The sequence below is a fragment of the Labeo rohita genome, chromosome 15 (genome assembly GCF_022985175.1).
Source record: "Labeo rohita strain BAU-BD-2019 chromosome 15, IGBB_LRoh.1.0, whole genome shotgun sequence".
Lineage (NCBI taxonomy): Eukaryota > Metazoa > Chordata > Actinopteri > Cypriniformes > Cyprinidae > Labeo > Labeo rohita.
In genome coordinates, this window is record NC_066883.1 from 27832635 (window position 1) to 27853422 (window position 20788).

General features: G+C 32.3%; 1 protein-coding gene across 2 annotated transcripts; it reads right to left on the minus strand.

Annotated features, from left to right (window-relative positions):
- Positions 1-1416: 1416 nt before the first annotated feature.
- hsph1 (heat shock 105/110 protein 1) lies at positions 1417-19837 on the minus strand. Of its 2 annotated transcripts, none has more exons than XM_051129623.1 (18): positions 19486-19837; positions 19184-19241; positions 18960-19100; positions 17088-17210; positions 16650-16749; positions 16431-16564; positions 16101-16345; positions 14310-14538; positions 11423-11529; positions 11131-11264; positions 10815-11014; positions 8392-8499; positions 8074-8211; positions 5896-6021; positions 5494-5601; positions 5014-5133; positions 2742-2903; positions 1417-2295 (listed from the first exon to the last, which is right to left on the minus strand). In XM_051129623.1, exons 1-18 carry the CDS (start codon positions 19611-19613, stop codon positions 2119-2121), a joined length of 2538 nt encoding a protein of 845 aa, XP_050985580.1. In that variant the 5' UTR covers positions 19614-19837; the 3' UTR covers positions 1417-2118. The 2 variants fall into 2 exon arrangements, with proteins under 2 accessions (XP_050985580.1, XP_050985579.1); XM_051129622.1 differs by having other exon boundaries at positions 2742-2912.
- Positions 19838-20788: the final 951 nt, after the last annotated feature.

Genomic DNA, 20788 nt, shown 5'->3' on the forward strand with positions numbered 1-20788 from the left:
AATTTACTCACCCCCTTGTCATCCAAGATGTTCATGTCTTTCCTTCTTCATTCATAAAGAAATTATGTTTTCTCCATATAGTGGACTTCTATGGTGCCTGCAAGTTTGAACTTCCAAAATGCAGTTTAAATGCAGGCGTGTGGCGTCACACCAACAGAGGCCACTCCCACGATAGTTGATTGACATGAGCGTCTTACCTCAGATCAGCTGTAACAGTCCGACTATCATTGTTTCGATGCCGGAGCAGGGATGTAAGTTAGACAAGAATATCTCAGATTGAGCAACTGAGGTGTTGTGTTGCTGGATGTAATAATGAACATAGTGGTCGTCATTTACTCCCGACATCTGAGCCGCTGAAGATGCAGTGGATTACATTTACTTGTGAATGGAATGCAGCTCCCGATCTACATATATCCGTCTGTGTTCGTGCAAATCATTCGTGATCCAGCTTCATTTACAGCATAAGTGGGTATAAGGGTTTTTTTTTATGAATCTTTGCGTTCGCCTTTCCTAATAACGTGCTAGTTAGCAAGTTTAGCGGGTAAACGTGACTAAATGTGGCTAAAGTAAACAGGCTCGTCACTCCACAGAGAGAAGAGAGGGGCGGGGTGAGCAGAGCTCATTTGCATTTAAAGGAACAATCCCCTCAGAATAGGATGATTTTTGCAGAGCTTATTTTGACAAGGTAAAAAGGATGTTGTTTTACACAACAATTGAGATTTTTTAACCAAAGTATATTATAGACTTTTCATTAAGACCCTAAAGAATCATATCAACTTGTGGAAAATGGGCATCCGATGACCCCTTTTAAAAAAAAAAAAGAGGTAAAACAGCAATTGTAGGATGATTTTGAAGTTGGAGAAGAAAATGAGATGGGAGTTTTTGCAACCTACCCTACCTTTCTTGAACCGGACGCATGCTCATCGCAGAACTAGACAAGAAAATGACAGATCGTTTTGCTAGATAAGACCCTTATTCCTCAGATGGGATTGTGTAGAGCCCTTCAAAGCTGCACTGAAACTGCAATTTGGACTTTCAAACTGTTGGCTTCCACTATATAGAGAAAAGTCCTGGAATGTTTTCTTCAAAAAACATAATTTCTTTTCGACTGAAGAAAGAAAGACATGAGCATCTTGGATAACAAGGGGGTGAGTAAATTATCTATACATTTTTGTTTTCGGAAGTGAACTAATCAATACAACACAAACCTAAAAATCGTCCCATTATTTCTTTTTGACTGAAGACAGAAAGACATGAACATCTTGGATGACAAGGGGGTGAATAAAATTAAGGAAATTTTTATTCTGGAAGTGAACTAATCCTTTAGAACTTTTGTTGTCCATACAATGGACATCACTGGAGTCCAAAACATCATGTCAGTACACGTTATAATATCTTTTAAGGAGACTCTTGAGAAAATGTGGAATATAAAGTTTTTATTACAATTTCCAACTTAAGGTGAAAGTTTCAGGCACAACACAAAGGAACAAACATCAATTCTCTGCATCAGCAAATTTCACAAAGACGATGGGTGTGTTTTCACCTGCACGGATACTGCTGTCAGTATGTGCTATAAATAAATCGTGAATTCATAATGACATATCCTATTGAACGCACAGCGAAAATAAAGCGGAACAGTCAAGCGTGTAGCAGCAGCTCTTGTACATCCATTTCTGATATTGCAAGCTTTCACTTTTAGAGCCACAGTTTCAGTATGAACTTTCTCTTAGTGCAGTAAAACTGTCAATACAGTTGCTGTTTTTTCCTGTTCATCTACATCTAAAACAGGCATTAAAGCATATTATTTTATATTTTTATATATTATGATTTTCATCGTTTTTATCAATGGGACTGGGACTTTATAGTCAGAATTTATTTGGACAGCTTAGAGACTGAAACTGTGGAGAAGGTGGAGCTTCTGCGGATTTCAAGATGCTATATGAAGGTGAATACGAAAATCATATCACTCTGAACATAAGAAACATTCTTCGAATGTGCCTCTTAACATCAAAAATAAGAAACAAAAAGCTTCATTAATCAGTTTATATGACTGAATGATGCATCAGCGACCACATTATATGCAATCCAGTCGTATTGTTTTACCAATATGATAAGCCGTTAAATATTGGCATGGCTGTTTTTTGCTTCATTTTGAACAAAATCAGTGTATTCCATAGTCACGTCTTCTGGGCTTTTTCTGTTGTGCGGCCGCTCTGGTTGAATGTTGTCTTCCATGGGAGAGTCAACTCTGGGCTTGGGTTTGGAAACTATTTCCTCACAAATGTTGTTGAGTGCCTGGAGAAATAAGAAAATATTAAATACTATGGCAAACAAATGCAAATATAACTGAACTGATTATAAACTGGGTTTAATAACAGACTAATTAAATTACTTTCAAAGTACTGTTTCGTGATTCATTTTAGATTAAATTTTTAAAAAATAATAAAACATTTAAATTTAAATACAAATTAAAATCTGTGAATGAAATGGAAAACAATCCATAATTAACTTGCAGATGCTTAAATATATTTAGAACTGCATACTACTAATGTGAAAAATGTTTCGCAGTAAAAAGCAGATTTTGAAAAGTGTTTTGAAGTTGAGTGATGACAGAAAGACAGCTAACATCACCCCCCTGTGGCTGCTCGGACATAGAAATCAATACCGATTACATATAAGGTTATTCTTAGACGTGTGTCCCCCAATGACATGCTTTTGTGATGCTTTTAGTCTTTGCTCACCTGTAATTTCTCTTGGATCTGAGTGCTGTGTATGGCAGGTTCCTGATCCGGTGTGCGTTTATCCTGAGAATCCTTTATGTTTGTCATCCACACTTGTGTATCTTCAACACACACTCTGACCTTGTCCATGTCCATGGCGTCGATATGACCGTAACTGTCATTCTGAAAAAGCTTGCAATATATTAAAACACACCTATACAAATAGTTGTTAAACTAAAACTAACAATGTACATAAGTGCATTACTAAAACATACCGTGGTTTTCACAGGGATGTATTAATATTCTATATTATTTTTGTTTAAATGAATTAATAAAATATTAAAAACTAAAGTGAGAATTTGTATTTTTATTTGATTGTTATTTTGAGATTTGCTAAAGATTACATTTAAAAGAGCTTGTTAGAAATTAAGCGAGAATCATTATTTTTGTATTTTCCACTTTCATTTTAGTTAAAGTTTTAGCAATTTTGTAATTTTTATTAGTTATTTTTTAACATGTCTATAGTTTTATTAATATTGGTTTTAGTTATTTTAGTACATCAAGTTAAAACAATGATATTTTAGTATTATTTCTATACTATTACAGTTTTCTGCCGTTTTTATTTTAAACGTTTAATTGTTTATAATTTTTTAATACATTCTGACAACAGTTTTATTCATTTATTTTTTTAAATATTACTTTTTAGTAGAATATATTTTTCAGTTTTTATTTGTTTCCAGTTAGTAATGTTAGTGCTTTAACTTATTTCATTAATTTGCCCGTGTTAAAGTTTTGTTTGGTTTATTATTTTTTTTTAAATCTAATATTTATATTTTGTTTCATTTCTGTTTAATTTCAATGAACAATGTTTTTAATATTTTCTGTTTTAGTTAATGATAATAATTCTGAGTTAAACTAAATGAAAAATGCTGCTTTGGAAACTTGCTAAAATTGATTTATTGATTAATTGTAGAACTAATTTTTCAGTTTTTATTTCCAGTTAGTAATTTTAGTGCTTTAACTTATTTTATTAATTTGCCAGGGCAGCATGTCTAATTTTTGTTTAGCTTCATTTTTTTATTTTACTTTTTTTTTTTAAATCTAATATTTTGATTTTGTTTAATTTCAGATTAATTTCAACGAACAATCATTGTAATATTTTTAGTTAATGATAGTAATCCTGAGTTAAACTAAATAAAAAAATGCTGCTTTTGAAACTGGCTAAAATGTTATTTACTTATTTATTTACTTTATTTGCCAGGGCAACATGTCTAATTTTTGTTTAGTTTACTTTTTTTTTTTTAATCTAATATTTTGATTTTGTTCCATTTCAGTTTAATTTCAATGAACAATGTTTTTAATATTTTCAGTTAATGATAATAATCCTAAATTAAACTAAATGAAAAATGCTGCTTTTGAAACTGGCTAAAATAAATTAGATTTTTAATATATTTACTTGTTTACTTATTTATTTATTTATTAAATATTACTTTTTAGTAGAATTCATTTTTCAAGTTTTCATTTATTTCCAGTAAGTAATTCTAGTGCTTTAACTTATTTTATTCATTTGCCAGAGCAATGTGTTTAATTTTTGTTTAGCTTAAGTTTTTTTTTTAAATCTAATACTTTGATTTCGTTTCATTTCAGTTTAATTTCAATCAACAATGTTTTTAATATTTTCAGTTTTAGCTAATGATAATAATCCTGTGTTAAACTAAATGCTGTTTTGGAAACTGTCTAAAATAAAATATATATATATATATATTTTTTTAAATATTTCAGCTAACATTTTTATATTTATATTTTATATATTAAGTAGTGTGGTTTTTTTTGTAACTTAACTATAATAACCCTGTTGAGCATTAGATTACAGCAAGCTAATATAAATGTAAAAAAGAGTAAATAGGCATGTACAATGAAATGATACATTACTATAGTATTCTGTTAAATATAAGACAGCCACTGATGTAAATACTTTTCTAGTAAGCATAGGAACTTAAAAGTATTGCAGCACTTCTAATATTACAGTCTATTTAGGATGAATTGCTGTGTTGTTGCAGTCCTCATTTATAAGGTGCTCTGGATAAAAGCATCTGCTAAATGAATAAATGTAAAAGCAGCCACTATTTTTAGTCAGTCGTAAGAGACTGATGGCTGAAATCTGACTGCGTAACTGCATGAGATCCATTATAACGTATAAAACAGTTTACTGTAATGCAGCTTGCGAGGCGTGATTGTTGCAAATAAGACGTGATATATGACAAAGAAAATGAGAGAGAAAACTTATTCTTACTCCATTCTTATACTCCTCCATAATAGTCATGTAGCTTTGTATTTTAGCCGACAGCTCCTCGAACATTTTAGGCCTCAGTATGGACTCCTGGTATCTGTTTTGCACAGGCTTACCCAGCTTCTGTTGAATAAAACAAAAGGCTTTAATACATCACTGTTTGTAAGCATGAATGCATTTGCTTGGTGTGCAGTACACAGCAACCAATTAGTGCTCTTCCTGAAGTGCGCCAGAGGGCTTTTGAAAGCTACACAAATGACTCTCCTAGTCTTTAAGCGAAGCGCATGGCATCCCAAACGCCGCGAGCTGTCGAGACCACACGAGTCAATTAAAACAAAACAGCGTCCGCGCATCAAACGGAGCGTAATGTTAAACCTATCGCGGCGTGCGAGTCCGGTTATCTCTGAGAGAACACAAAATCAATTTGTCACACGCACAAAGGCTAACCTACGATCAAATGCGGTTTGAGCATAAACGACTCACGTGTATTTCTTCCAGCTTGTTAATGTACGTCTGCTTATCTTGGTCTGCTCCTTCTTCGTACAGCCAGTTCTCTGTGCCATTTAAAAGCTCTGAGAACGTCTGATGGTCCTGGAGAGAAGAAAAACAAGCGGCATTCAGATTTGCGGCCCATTCAGCTGCAGAGCTCATATGAACTACTGACTAATTTAAATGAACGAGAGTTGGTTTCATTTATGCATGAACTGAAAATGGCCTTTAGAGATTTAGCAATCAGAAACAGGCCTCTGAAACATGAAAACATTAACGAACGCTATGAATAAATCACAGTCTGTTGATAACAGTCCCTGTGAGCTAAATAGATTACATGTCACTCTACAGGTAGCACGGTGTTATCTGGGAAGAGCTGGATGGGAGATACATTACTTGAGCATTTATGAATGTCTGATAGGGGCCCTCCAGTTTGTGTTTGTAGTAATAGACATTCTCCTCCACTGCATTTTTAGCGTTGTTGCGTTCTTTCTCCTGGCAGTCTTGCTGTATCATTTTGCTCTGTCAGGAAAGAAGGAGAGGAAATTAAGTGAGCACCAGATGGTGAGAATGACTGATGGCTTTTTGAAGAGCTTTGATATTCAGAGATGTATTAGAATGTCTTTATTCATGTTTATGGCTTTAAGATGCCAAAAAGTCTAACAAAATATCTATCACAGCTTTTGAATCATTATTTGAGATTGACTGAAACAACCTCATATTAAAAGACAGCTATATTTCTTCTGCTTTCATCAGTAAAACAACTGTTACATGTACAGTGGGGTCACTAGTAAAACTGCTTTTGTTTAGATTTTTTTTTTCTTCAAATATAGTATTTTTTAAATTATGAATTTTACTGTTGGCATAACAATTTGACAAAATTTAAATTAATATCACTTTCGGAATAGCTTAGTATTTTAGTTTTTTAGATTTTTAATTTAAATTTTAGAATTTTAGTATTTTTAAGGTCATATTTTCTAAGGAGTTCCCCTGATCTACTGTTCAAAAATGTTACATATTTTAAATAAGAAATGTTTACTTTTATTACATTAATCAAAAGTGGCAGTAAAGACATTTATAATGTTACAATAGATGTGTATTTCAAATAAACACTGTTCTTCAAACTTTCTGTTCATCAAAGTATCCTGAAATGTTGAAATTGATAATAAAAATGTTTTTGAGCATCAAATCAACATATTAAAATAATTTCTAAAGGATCATGTGACAATTTTAAAATGTTTTATTTTTTTCAAAGTATTACTGTTTTACTGTATTTTTACTATACATTTAAATTAAAAGTAATTTTTTAAATTAATATGCTTTTAAAATATTACTGTTTTCACTGTATTTTTACAGTATATGTACTTTTATAATATATTTATATTACAATATATTTAAACTAAAAAGTGATTTAAAATGTAATATTTTTTCAAAGTATTACTGTTTTACTGTACTTTTACAATATATTTAAATTAAAAGTAATTTTTAAAATTTAACATTATTTCACAGGATTACTGATTTTACTGTATTTTTACAGTATATTTATTTTACAAAAATTTTAAAAAATAATTTAAATTTATATACTTTTTCAACTTACTTTTTTTTTTTTACTGTATTTTAACAATATATTCATTTTACAATATTTAAACTAAAACTGATTTTTAAAATGTAATATTTTTTCAAAGTATTACTGTTTTACTGTACTTTTACAATACATTTAAATTAAAAGTAATTTTAAAATGTAATATTATTTCACAGGATTACTGATTTTACTGTTTTTACAGTATATTTATTTTACAAAAATTGTAAAAATAATTTAAAATTATATACTTTTTCAAAGTATTGCTGTTATTACTGTATTTTTAAAATATATTTATTTTACAATATTTAAATTAAAACGTGATTTTTAAAATGTAATATTTTTCAAAATATTACTGTTTTACTGTACTTTTGCAATATATTTAAATTAAAAGTAATTCTTAAAATGTAATATTATTTCACAGTATTATTGTTTTTACAGTATTTTTACAGTATTTTTTTTTTACAGATCATTTAAATTAAAAAGGTGATTTTTAAAATGTAATTTTTTTTCAGAGTATAACTGTTTCAACTGTATTTTTACAATATATTTTTTTTAACAAACTAAATTAAAAAGGTAAAACTAATATTTTTTCAAAGTAACTTTACTGTAAATTTTACAAAAATTTAAATTAAAAAGTGATTTTTAAAATTTAATATTTTTTCAAAGTATTTACTGTTTTACTCTATTTTTATATTATATTTAAATTAGAAAAGTGATTTTTTTTTTCAAATGTACTATTTTGTTAAAGTAGTACTGTTTTTACTGTATTTTTACAATATACCTTTTTTTTTTTTAAATATATGTAAACTAAAAAAGTGATTTTTAAAATGTAATTGTTTTTTAAAGTATTAGTGTTTTTACAAATAAATAGAACAACCCCAAACTTTTTAATGGTAGTGCATTTCACAATGTTTTTTTTTTTTTTTGTTGATTGACAGATTTTTTTAGACTTTTAAACCCTGATGCATAAACTAACATTTAGTCAACAGTACCTCCTGCTCCATGTAAGTGCTGATGCAATCCTTTGGTAGCTGCTGGGTAAACGTCTCCTCAATGGGCAGAACAACATGCTTGACCCTCATCTTAGCTTTTTTAGCATCAGGGGGGTGATTGTTTACTTCTCCATTCATCTGTGAAGAACAGACAACGTCTGTTAGCATAATGGTACAACAGTCAGTCAAACTGACAGAAATACATATTAAGATATTTCAAGATGTGACATGAATAACAATTAGTTTGTTTTGTTTTATTTTCCAAAGGTAAATGTATTGAAAAAGCAGTAAGTGAGAGATGTACTTTAGCTCACTTACACTCAGTGCATCTGTTTGATTCTGCTCTTTTTCCATGGGGGGACACTGTGCTTTTGGCAGGTTTTCTTTGTCTACCGAGTGCTGAATATTTGCCTCTTGTATCTTGTCCTAGAAATGACAGTCCCAGGGAGCTGATAGTTACATTTCCACACAATTATTTACCTGCATCACATCAAGGAGCCAATCGCCCACTGTCACCCTCATAGAAACCCCGTTAGTCATTTTTATTGATATATATGAAGCATAACTTTGAGAACCACATGTTAGCCAAGCTATTGAACTAATATTTTTAAACAAATGTTTTTTATCCCAACTCCCACCTCTGTTTTCATTTCATCACTAAAAGATTGAATATAGCTGTTCAGTAATGATGTCAATTTGTAGAGGACCCTGGAAGGCTAATTCATTTGGGTTCCCACTGGAATTTATAATGGGGTTTTAGAATAGCGGTTTTCGATTTTTAGGTAAATTAAAGTACGTGGCTGCACTGCTTAAGGAGACTTTTCTGGTTTGCTTATTTTGCAAAATCTTGCCTCAAGTGTGTCTGAAGCTGTTGTGTTCCTTATATAACAGTCTTTAGTTTTTTAAAAATTTTGTTAGAGGTATCAATTTGTAAAACTAAGCTCTGTTGACCGTTTTGCTTGAAATTTACTTTAAATTTATTTAAACACCCCCCTTGTTAAAAACTGATGCCTCAAATGTGTTTGAAGCTGTTGTGTATTGGTTATAGTCCTTACATAGCAGTCCCCCTTTTTTAAATTATGTTTGACTTATGAATGCGTGTTAAACTAAGCTCTATTGACTGTTTTCCTTGACATGTACTTGTACATCCATTTTACATAAAAAAAACATGGTTTGCAATATGCATAATAACAGTTTTTACCTAATTAATTTAAAGCTGTGCTGTGCTAGTTATTATGAAAGCCTGTATTGCCACTGAATAAAAAAATGTATTTTGTGAGTTTTTATCTTGCAATTCTTTTTTCTCAGAATCGTGAGATGTCAAATTTTAACTTTGTTACTAAGAATTGCATGACATAAACTTTATATCTCAAAATTCTGAGAAAAAAGTCAGAATTGAGTTTATATCTCACAATTAACATGAATGAATGAATGAGCTAACATGAACTAACAATTTTGAGATATAAACTCACAATTCTGAGAAAAAAGTAACAATTGAGAAACTTGCAATTCTGACTTTTTTATACTAAGAATAGCATGACTTAAACCCACAATTGCGAGTTATAAATATTGCAAGTTATATTGCAGGTTATAAAGTTCAATTCTGAGGGGGAAAAAGACAATCCTGCAGTTTCGTGTTATAAACTCCGAATTACAAGATATATACTTGCAATTCTGAGAAAAAGTAACAATTGCGAGATATAAACTTGCAATTCGGAGAAAAAAAGTAACAGTTGCAAGATATAAACTCACTATTCTAAAAAAAAAAAAAAAAAAAAGTAACAATTGCGAGGTATAAACTCGCAATTCTGAGAAAAAATGTCATAATTGTGAGACATAAACTTGCAATTCTGAGGAAAAAAAGTTTAAGATACAAAAAAAAATTTCTTCTCCCAATTCCGAGTTTAAGCCTAATCTCACAATTCCTACTTTTTTTCTCAGAATTACGATATAAACTCGCAATTGCAGGTTATACCGTTTAATTCTGAGGGGGGAAAAGACAATTGCACAATTTTGTGTGATAAAATCTGAATTACGAGATATAAACTTAAAAAAAAAAGTCACAATTGTTAGGTTTATAAACTGAATTTTTTTTCTTACAAGTTTTTCTCACAGTTTTTTCTCACGAGTTCATTAGCGTAATCTCACAATTCTGATTTCTTTTCCTCAGAATTGTGATATAAACTCGGAATTGCAGGTTATAAGGTTATAAAGTCCAGTTCTGAGGGGGGAAAAGACAATTACACAATTGTGTGTTATAAAGTCCAAACTCGCAAGATATAAACTCAGGAGATATGAACTCACAATACTGAGAAAAAAAGTCATAATTGTGAGAAATAAACTTACAATTCAGACTTTTTTCCTCAGAATTGTGAGTTTATCTCTCACAAATATATATATATTTTTTTGCAGAATTGCAAGTCCAGAATTGGGAGATAAAGAGACACAAGTGCCTGTTTTTTTTATTTGGTGATCGAAATGGGCTTCCATAAGTTATAGTCCCTGTGTAGCAGTCCTTTAAAAAAATGTTTCTAAGCTCTATGACAGTTTTTCTTGACTCACATTTACCATTTTACTTAAAAAAATAAATAATAAATTGAATATATTATATAGCATCCCCTTGTTAATAACTGAAAAAGAAAATACCTGTAACAAAAAGATGACAAGCATTTATAACACATTAATTGGCTTTTGCTGTTAGTAAACTCACGATTATGAAACAAGTCTAATGTGGTACCCACCTCTATGTCAATATCATCAGAGCCGTCATGACTGTAAATCTCATTTATTTCTGTGGTTTCAGATTTGTTTAAGCTGACCCTCTGGACCATAGTAGCTGAGCTCACGCTGACTATACCACTGGCGTTTACTTGAACTTTTACTTTCACCTTTGCTTTTTCTCCATTCTCCTGCGGTTGAATGTTCTGCACTTTATATTCAGCTGTGGAAGAATTTTACACATAGCATTAATTCACATTCAAAATATGATATCCGTATAATCTGCATGGCGCAGCATAAACACTACTACGGCCTGAAATAAAACCTCTTGATACTCACCAATCTTCGCCTCAGGAAAGGGCAGCAATGTCAGATCTGAATAAAAAGCTTCCAGAACGAAAGGCTTGCTCCTGTAAAACGTGATCATTTTGGCTGACGGACAGGGATGATTCCTGCCAAATATCTCGTAACAGCTGGAAGGCATGGACAAGTAAGTAGTGCATTAGTATGTGAGATGCAGAGTACAGCCTGTGCATGTAAATGTATAATGTTAAACCAAATAAAATGAAAACAGTAGCACGTTTCCCTGTGCTTGGTTTTGATAAAAAGTAAAGTAGCTAGCTGAGCTTACGATTTGCCTTCATCTGCTTCACTGGTCCAGGAAAGTGAAACAGGGAATGGGATAGCATCTGTGATGGAGAAGTCTCGCACTCTGAATGCAGGAGAGAGCATGGCACACTATGGAAAAATCATTATACAACACATTAATTTTTCATGCAATCAATATTTTATTTTTGTACAGATTCACACTGTTTTCACATTCTGCAAAATATAGTGAGCATTATGCCTCAAAACACTCTCGTTCAAAACTTTGGAGGCAGTAGCATTTTTTTAAATTAGTTTTCTTTAGCAAGAACATTAAATTCATCAAGTGACAGAAGATTTATTTAGAATTTACACACGATTTTATTTCAAATATATGTGACCCTAGTCTTAAGTAGCACAGCTATATTTGTAGCAATAGCCAAAAATACATTGTATGGGTCAAAATTATCGATTTTTCTTTCATGGCAAAAATCATTAGGATATTAAGTAAAGATCATGTTCCATGAAGACATTTTGTAAATTTCCAACTATAAATATATGTAATATGCATTGCTAAGAACTTCAGTTTGGACAACTTTAAAGGTGATTTTAAAGGCAAAATATTAAAGTCTTGCCTCAAATGTGTTTAAAGCTATTGTGCGTTACAAGTTACAATCCTTATAGAGCAGTCCCTTTTTTTAAAAATTTTGTTTGAATTACAAATGTGTGTAAGCTCTATTGACTGTTTTCCCTGAGATATATTGTACATTCATTTTACATAAAAAAACAAGGTTTACAATATGCATTATTACTGAGTTTTACCTCATTTATTTAAAGCTGTTACATGTTAGTTATTATATAAGCCTGTTTCTGCCATTCTGACTTTTTTCTCCAAATTGAGATAAAAACTCTTAATTCTGACTTTTTTTTTTTTTTTACTAAGAATTAGGTGACAAACTTTATGTCTCAATTCTGAGAAAAAAGTCACACTTGTGAGATATAAACTCACAATTCTGATTAAAAAAGTAACAACCGCGAGATATAAACTCACTGTATTTTTTTAAAATGAAAATAACTGTTCGTTTCGCTAGATAAGACCCTTGTTCCTCGGCTGGGATCGTTTACAACCGCATTTGGGATCGTTTGAAGCCGCCTTTAAACTGCATTTTGGAAGTTCAAAATCAGGGCACCATAGCAGTCCATTATATGGAGAAAAATGCTGAAATGTTTTCCTCAAAAAAACATTTTTTTTATGACTGAAGAAAGAAAGACATGAACATCTTGGATGACAAGGGGGTGAGTACATTATTTGTAAATTGTTGTTCTGGAAGTGGACTTCTCCTTTAATGAGTAGACTAACTTACACTTAGATAAAACCCCTTTGTTACATCAAAATAACGAAACATGATCTGTGGGAGTTTTTAGTGAGTAAACAGCTTGGTGAAATTTAAAGTAAATCTGTCTGTGACCAGTATTTACCAAGCTTCGATGACTGATGATCGGAAAAATGTAAACTAGTTAAAACTTAACTATTAAAAAGAATAGCTAAATATTGTTTAAATTGTTACTGTCTTGACTTTTTATTTTATAAATGTAAAATGCTTAAAAACACTAACTTGATGAGATCCATACTTGGCTTTAATAAACAGAATACTGATTACATTCTTAAAATATAAAATTGTTTTTTTTTTTTCTGATAGTGTTGCCAAGTCCGCAGTTGAATTGGTCTACTTTTATACTATTGCCACGGGTTGTTTTTTAATTTCAGAGAAAAAATGTCCAAATAGTGAGTTTATATCGCACAATTCTGACTTTTTTTAATCATTTATAATATTTAGAATTGCATAATATTAACAATGAGCTAACATGAACTAACAATTTTGAGATATAAATTCGCAATTCTGAGAAAAAAGTAAAAAAAACATTGTATGGGTCAAAATAATACATTTTTCTATAATGCCAAAAATCAAGGTATTAAATAAAGATCATGTTTCATGAAGATATTTTGTAAATTTCCTACCATAAATATATCAAAACTTAATTTTTGATTAGTAACACCCATTGCTAAGAACTTTTTTTTTTGCACCTTCATATTCCAGATTTTCAAATAGTTGTATCTCAGCCAAATACTGTTCTATCTGTTGGCGCCAATAGCCTCGTGGTTAGCGTGCCGACATATAGCGCCATTGTGCTGTGGCCAACCTGAGTTCAAATCCCAGCTTGTGGACCTTTCCCAATCCCACCACCACCCCCTTCTCTCTCTCCTACTTTGCTTCATGTCCAACTACACTGTCCTATCTAAATAAAAGCATAAAAACACCAAAATTAAATCTTTAATATATATATATATATATGAAGAGTTCAGATGCAAAAGCCTCTAAATCCATCTGATGTATTTCTTTAAAATGAGCATTTCTTTCTGGCTACTTTGTATAGGTTTCTATGCAAATACTGGTACTCCTGATTGGGCTGAAATTTAACGAGTTTGAAGTAATTGATGGACACATGCTATGTGTCAGGAGCATTCACTCAGTATCATTATCTCATTTTTGACCGAGATGGCTTTTAGCTGGTTTTGCATCCGAGCTCTTCATATATTGTCCTATCCTAATATATGTCAATGGAAAGGTTATTTATTCATGTAAAAATCTCAATTTTTAAAAAATTGACCCTTGTGATTGGTTTTGTGGTCTAGGGTCACATTATGTTGTTTTGACATTTCTATTTAGTTAATCCTGAAAAAAAAAAAAATCATAGTTTCCACAAAAATACAAAAAGCAGCTAGCTGGGATACTCAACCCTAATCAACCTTTGAATAGTTTACTTATATTTGCATATTCAATCGGGATAGGGGAAAATAATTTAACATTATTAACATCCTTCAGCTTTAAATTATCCAAATGATGCTGTTTACACAGAGAAAATGCACTTACCTGTAACGCACAGCCTCTGGCCACTGCTTCATCTGCATTCAATGTAGTGCTCACATTCCTCCTGAAGAACTTACTGATCTGGGCCTTTACAGCAGGGATCCGTGTGGCTCCCCCTACAATCTCCACAGCACTGATGTCCTGAAGCCGCACTTGAGCCTGTTCTACAGCCGTCATCAAAGGAACCATCACTCTCTCGATCAGGTCAGCACATAGCTCCTCAAATTTGGCCCTGTGTGGAAGAGGAAAGTATTTTCATTTATGACTTATTAGCTTGTTGCTCAGCTATGCTGAGTATCACAAATTAAGTAACCTAATTACAGTGTCATCCTTATACAGTAGTCAACATTTGAAGTGGATAAAAAAAAAGTTAAATGTTGTGCTAAGTCAAGAACGGGTGTTGTTTTGGTTTTAGGACAACTTTGATGAAAGGTGTTGACAGATACTCAATTAAGATGTGAATTAAGGCATGTTACAAAAATAAGCAGGGGACTCTTAAATTACATAATTAGAGAGAACTTTAATACAAGTTCCATTAGAATACAAGTTTGTGTTGATGTGCATTACTTTCATGGAAAGGATTGCTCCTAATATAATATGATTATGTAGTTTATCAATATTTCATTATTTATAAAATAACAGCAGTTTTATGAATGTACTTTCAAAGTAGGGATGCACCAGTGTTAAGAATTATACCAATGAGACGATATATGGGCAATTCTATAAAAAAAAAAAAAATATATATTACTTGTGAAATGCGCTAAAGTTCTCATTTAAAAATTAATTCTTATAAGCTGATAAATATTTTTGTTATGCATGAAACCAGTAAACTGATATCAATAAATAGCTGATATTAAAATTCTACACTACTGTGTTTAAAATTACAAATATAACTAAGTAAAACACTAAAAACATAAAATCAATAGTTTAAAATGCTACAAGTGTGCAGTACATGTGTAGTATGAAAAATAAAAGTTCATTTTAAAATTTGCTAAAAATTACATTTAAGAGTGTTAATAAATTGTTAGTGTTTATACAATAAATGTATACATCATGTATGGTTTGTGAGGATAGGACAATGTTTGGCCAAGAGAACTATTAGAAAATCTGGAATCTGAGAGTGCAAAAAAAATCAATTTTTTGAGAAAAACTACTTTAAAGTTGTCAGAATGAAGTCCTTAGCAATGCATATTACTAAACAAAAATTAAGTTTTGATACATTCACGGTAGGAAATATACAAAGTATCTTCATGGAATATGATTTTACTTAAAATCCTTATGAATATTGGTATAAAAGAAAAATCGATAATTTTGACCCATACAATGTATTGTTGGCTATTGCTACAAATATACCTGTGCTACGATTTTAAATGTTAAATAAGCACTAGATGCAAAGGGAATTAAAATTTAAAATTACAAGAAATTTACACGCACGTTTAGGACAAGTTTACACGACAATGATTTTACTAAAAACTGATTTTTTTGTGTGTGTGTTTTGGAAAGTTTCGTCAAACGATTCCCGTGATGTCACTTTGTAAAGAAACATGTTTTCAAAGATTCACATTTTCAGGCCCCCAAAATGCTGTTGTCATGTAAATGAATGGCCAAAATGCTTAAAGTTTTTCCTTTTTTAGTTGAAAACAGTGTTGTGTTAACTGAAGTAAACTAAAACTTAAATACTGACCAATAATGATACTTGTTTGTTTGTTTGTTTAATTTCTTTATATTCGGCCAATAACCAATATATTGTGCATTAACAATTCATTGCTCTAAATAACACTAGCAGTCACATACCTGTTCATTTTCCCACATACGTCTTTATCGTCCATAAAGCACTCAGTGTTGAGGAGAATGTCTGTGGAGTTGCTGCTCATCAGTTTCTTGAGTCTCTCACACTCTTGTGTCAGTCGCAACACAGCTCGAGCCTTGGACTTTACATCCATCTTGTACTTGGACTTAAATTCGGCACAGAAGTATTCCACCAGCCTCTGATCAAAGTCTTTCCCTCCCAAATAAGGATCAAAGGCGGTCGACAGCACCTGCAAAATACAGAGCATTCGCTGACGTGCGTGAAAATGCAAAGTTGGGGATCTACACAAGGTTCTGACTTTGACTGAGACTCACCTTAAGTTTGCCTTTGTTGAAAGCACAAACAGAGACCTGGAGAGCTGAGTGGCCCATGTCCACAAATGCCACAATCTTTGGATTCTCATCACAGCCTGGAAGATCCTCCTTGTATATGCCATAGTTTAACGCCACTGGAATGACAAATGACACTGTCAACAATTGCTTCGGATGTGGCAAAGGCACCGTTGCTGTGAGTTTCATCAATTCAAAAGATACCTGCAGTGCTGTCATTCATTAGCTTCAGGCAGTTCAAGCCGGCAATCTTGGCAGCATCCAGCACAGACCTCCTTTCTGAATCAGTGAAGAATGAGGGGATCTATGCGTGACAAAATCATTTGTATGGCCAAAGAAATAACACAAACAAACAAACCATCGGATTGGTGGCTTGCACATTTGTGGTTTACGTGCAAATTAAAAAGGCTCTGGTTAAAATGTACTGCTGCATGATAATGAAGCAAGGCCGCCTTCTCACTAAAATATCATGATGACAAGACTAAAAATGACTATAATACATTATCATCACTAGAAATAACTTTGGGTGAATTTCTAATGAACTAAAAGCCTCTATTTCTGGTACATGCCTCTGGTATCCATTAAATATCATGAAAATAAATGATTTCCTGTAATATTCACAGCTCCAGTGCAAATACGTACAGAGATGACACACTCCACCACTTTCTTCTGCAGATTAGCTTCTGCAATGTCTTTCAATTTGGTCAACAACATAGCCGTGACCTGCTCGATGCTAAAATGGTGCTCCTGGTCGAGATACATGACCTAATCAAGACAATGAAAGTCACAATTTGACTCTTTTTACCTCCAAAAATAACCACATGACACATATGACCCTGGACCATGGGTATATTTGTAGCAATGGCCAACAAATACATTGCATAGGTCAAAATGATTTCTTTTATGCCAAAAATCATTAAGATATTAAGATCATATTCCATGAAGACATTTTGTAAATTTCCCACCGTAAATATATTCAAAGTTAATTTTTGATTAGTAATATGCATTGCTAACAACTTCATTTGGACAACTTTAATGGCAAATTTCTCAATATTTTGATTTTTTTGCACCCTCAGATTCCAGATTTCAAGTAGTTGTATCTCAGCCAAATATTGTCCTATCCTAAAAATGGAAAGCTTATTTATTCAGCTTTCAGATGATGTATAAATATCAATTTCGAAAATTATATTTTATGGTCCAGGATCACACATGTCCCAAATACTTGAACCCAAGAACAGTTCACCCAAAAATGCAAAGGATTTCTGAAAACGTATTCAACGTCAGATCAAATGCGTAGATGAGTTTGTTTCCTTATCAGAACAGATATGGAGAAATTTACATCATTCCACTCCAATGGATCCTTCACAGTGAATGGGTGCCATCAGATTGAGAGTATCAGACAGCTGATAAAAACATTACAGTTATTTCAAAGTAATCCACACGACTCCGGTCTATCCATTAATGCCTTGTGGAGTGAAAATCTGTTTTTGGAAGAAACAAATCCATCATTAAGGCGTTTTAGCTTTAATCCTTCATTTTTGGACAAAGTCCATAATCCATATAATAATGATTTCCTCCAGTGAAAAAGTCCATCCCCTTCTTCTTGTCCTCTCACAACAAAATCCACCATTTCAAATTGTTTTCAGCTATTTTCTTGATCTGTGCATATTTCTCTCCTGATTCAGATGAGAGAACTTTTCGCTGGAGAAAGCATAATTATGGATAAAGGACTCATATTTTACCTAGATGCAATAGTTTGAAGTTTAAAAAATATTTATTGCAAACATTGTTTGTATTTTACAAGATGTTATTTGATGGACTAGAGTGGTTTTAATTACTAATGGATTATTGTGATGATTTTACCAGCTGTTCGGACTCTCTGACGGCACCCTTTTACTGCAGAGGAGATTTGTGAGCAAGTCATGTAATGTTAAACAAACCAATCTACATCCTAAAGGCATAGTTCACCCAAAAATAAAAATTCAGTTATTAATTACTCACCCTCACATCGTTCCAAACCCATAAGACCTTTGTTCGTCTTCAGAACACAAATTAAGATATGTTTGATGAAATCCGTGAGCTTTTTGACCCTCCATAGACAGCAATGCAACTGACACGTTTAAGGTCCAGAAAGATAGTAAGGACATTGTTAAACTAGTCCATGTGACATAGTGGTTCAACCGTAATTTTACGAAGCTATGAGAATACTTTTTGTTCCACAAAAAACTAAAGAAACGACTTTATTCAACAATTCTTCTCCTCTGCATCACCGTACCATATCACATGAACTATTTTGTTGATGTTCTTGGCACCTTTCTGAACCTTGAACGTGGTAGGACCCTTGCTGTTTATGGAGAGTCAGAAATATTTTGGATTTCATTTGTGTTCCGAAGATGAATGAAGGCCTTATGGGTTTGGAACGTCATGAGGGTGAGTAATACTGACAGAATTTTCATTTTTGGGTAACTATGCCTTTAATTGCTTCTTTATGCGACTAATGAACACAGTGTTTACCTTGACTCCAACTTTCCCATCATTTAGTGGTACCAGGTCATACTGTAAACTAGCCTTCTCTGCTTGCACAGAATGATCCTGAAACAATCTGCCATGTAGTCTCTTAAAATGAGAGACTGTGCTGGCAGTATTGGTTATCATCTAGAACAAATAAACAATATGAATGGTAATATAGCACGTTTGCTTCACTCATAATAATCACAGATGACAACACGAATGCCTACCTGGTTTTTTGCAGCATTACCAATGGATCTGCTCTTTGAATTAAATGACACAACAGCTCTAAAACAAACAAGTTCAGACCTATTAAACTTTTAAAGGGTTCAGGTGACAGATTACACCTCACATGTGTAAGTTTAATATGTTTTGAAATGTCGGTGACAAGTGTATGATATGAAAATCCATGCAGTTTATGAGTGATTCTCATACTTGATTAGCAACCTTTCAGTTTGGGTAAATGTAGACATTTAAGATACACGAGGAAGCTTATCTTTCTATACAATTAGCAGCAACAGCATCCACTTACGGCGTGCATCTGTCCGTAAATTCATTGGACACGGTCTCGATTCCTCCGCTTTTGACCACAGCAATACAGCAGTTCTGAAATCCCACATCAAAGCCCACAACGGCCATCCTGGACGCTCCTCCGTACATAGAGCGGTGTGTTCAGGTCAGATAAACAAATAAACAAACCCGCCTGTGTGTGTCAGTCCAGTCAGTGTCGGTAATTCAGAGCGCGTGCACTATTTTCGTACTCGCGACCCATTTATATCGCTTTTCAGCGAACTTTCCAGAAACTTCCAACCGCAGCAGCGGCGGCCCTGCTCTGTCCAGCCCGCGCGGGGTGATTGCGTTGACAGTTCCAGAGCTTTCGGCGCAGCCTACTGAGCTCGGAGCGTCGGATGGGTTGCTATGGGAACTGTAAGACGATGTCGCTGAATCGATGGGGACTAATAGCACAAATATATCTCAAGTCGTTATTTTAATAGCGTAGAGAGGTTTAGTATTGGTTCGGCGGGACAAATGTTTGTTGTTTTTCAAATGTTTTTAATGTTTTTAAAATTCTGTATATTTCAAATCGACCAGTTAAGTATTGAACAAATCTAATTATTTCTAGTTATTTTGATTGCGTCGAGAGGTTGATTAATGTTGTTTGGTAAACTTACTTCTACCTCAACATTTGTTTTTAAATCAGTTAGTTTAATATTTCATTGTTAGTTCGCAAAAATCTAACGATTGAATCGTTACGCTGGCAAGACTTCAGAAATGTTTACTTTTTTAATTCTACATTATAACAATGATTTTAAATGGACTAGTTTAATATTTCAGTGTCATTTCCCATATTTCACGCCTGGAAAATGCTTTATAAATGTTATTAGGGTGATAGTCGTGACAGTTTGTCGTTTTGAAACTTAATAGAAAGATATGACAATATATCATTCAGTATTTCAATAATATTGAAAGCTCATTGCGTTTTCATCTAATTTATTGGGTTTGGAATCAAAAGTGGGCAGGTTAACACACACACACACACACACACACACACACACACACATATATCTATGTATATATATATATATATATATATAAAATAGAAAAATAAAAAATAGAATAGAAAAATAATTAGAATAAAATTTATTATTGCAAATTAAAATGTTTTTAACAAAAATATAACATTTAACAATAAATGATCTCCCTAAAATTCCTATGAAAAAAATACAAGAAAAAACATTTTATAAATACAAAAAACTATATATATTTATATATATACACATACATACATAGAATAGAAAAATAATTATAATAATAAAAAATACAAGAATTTTTTT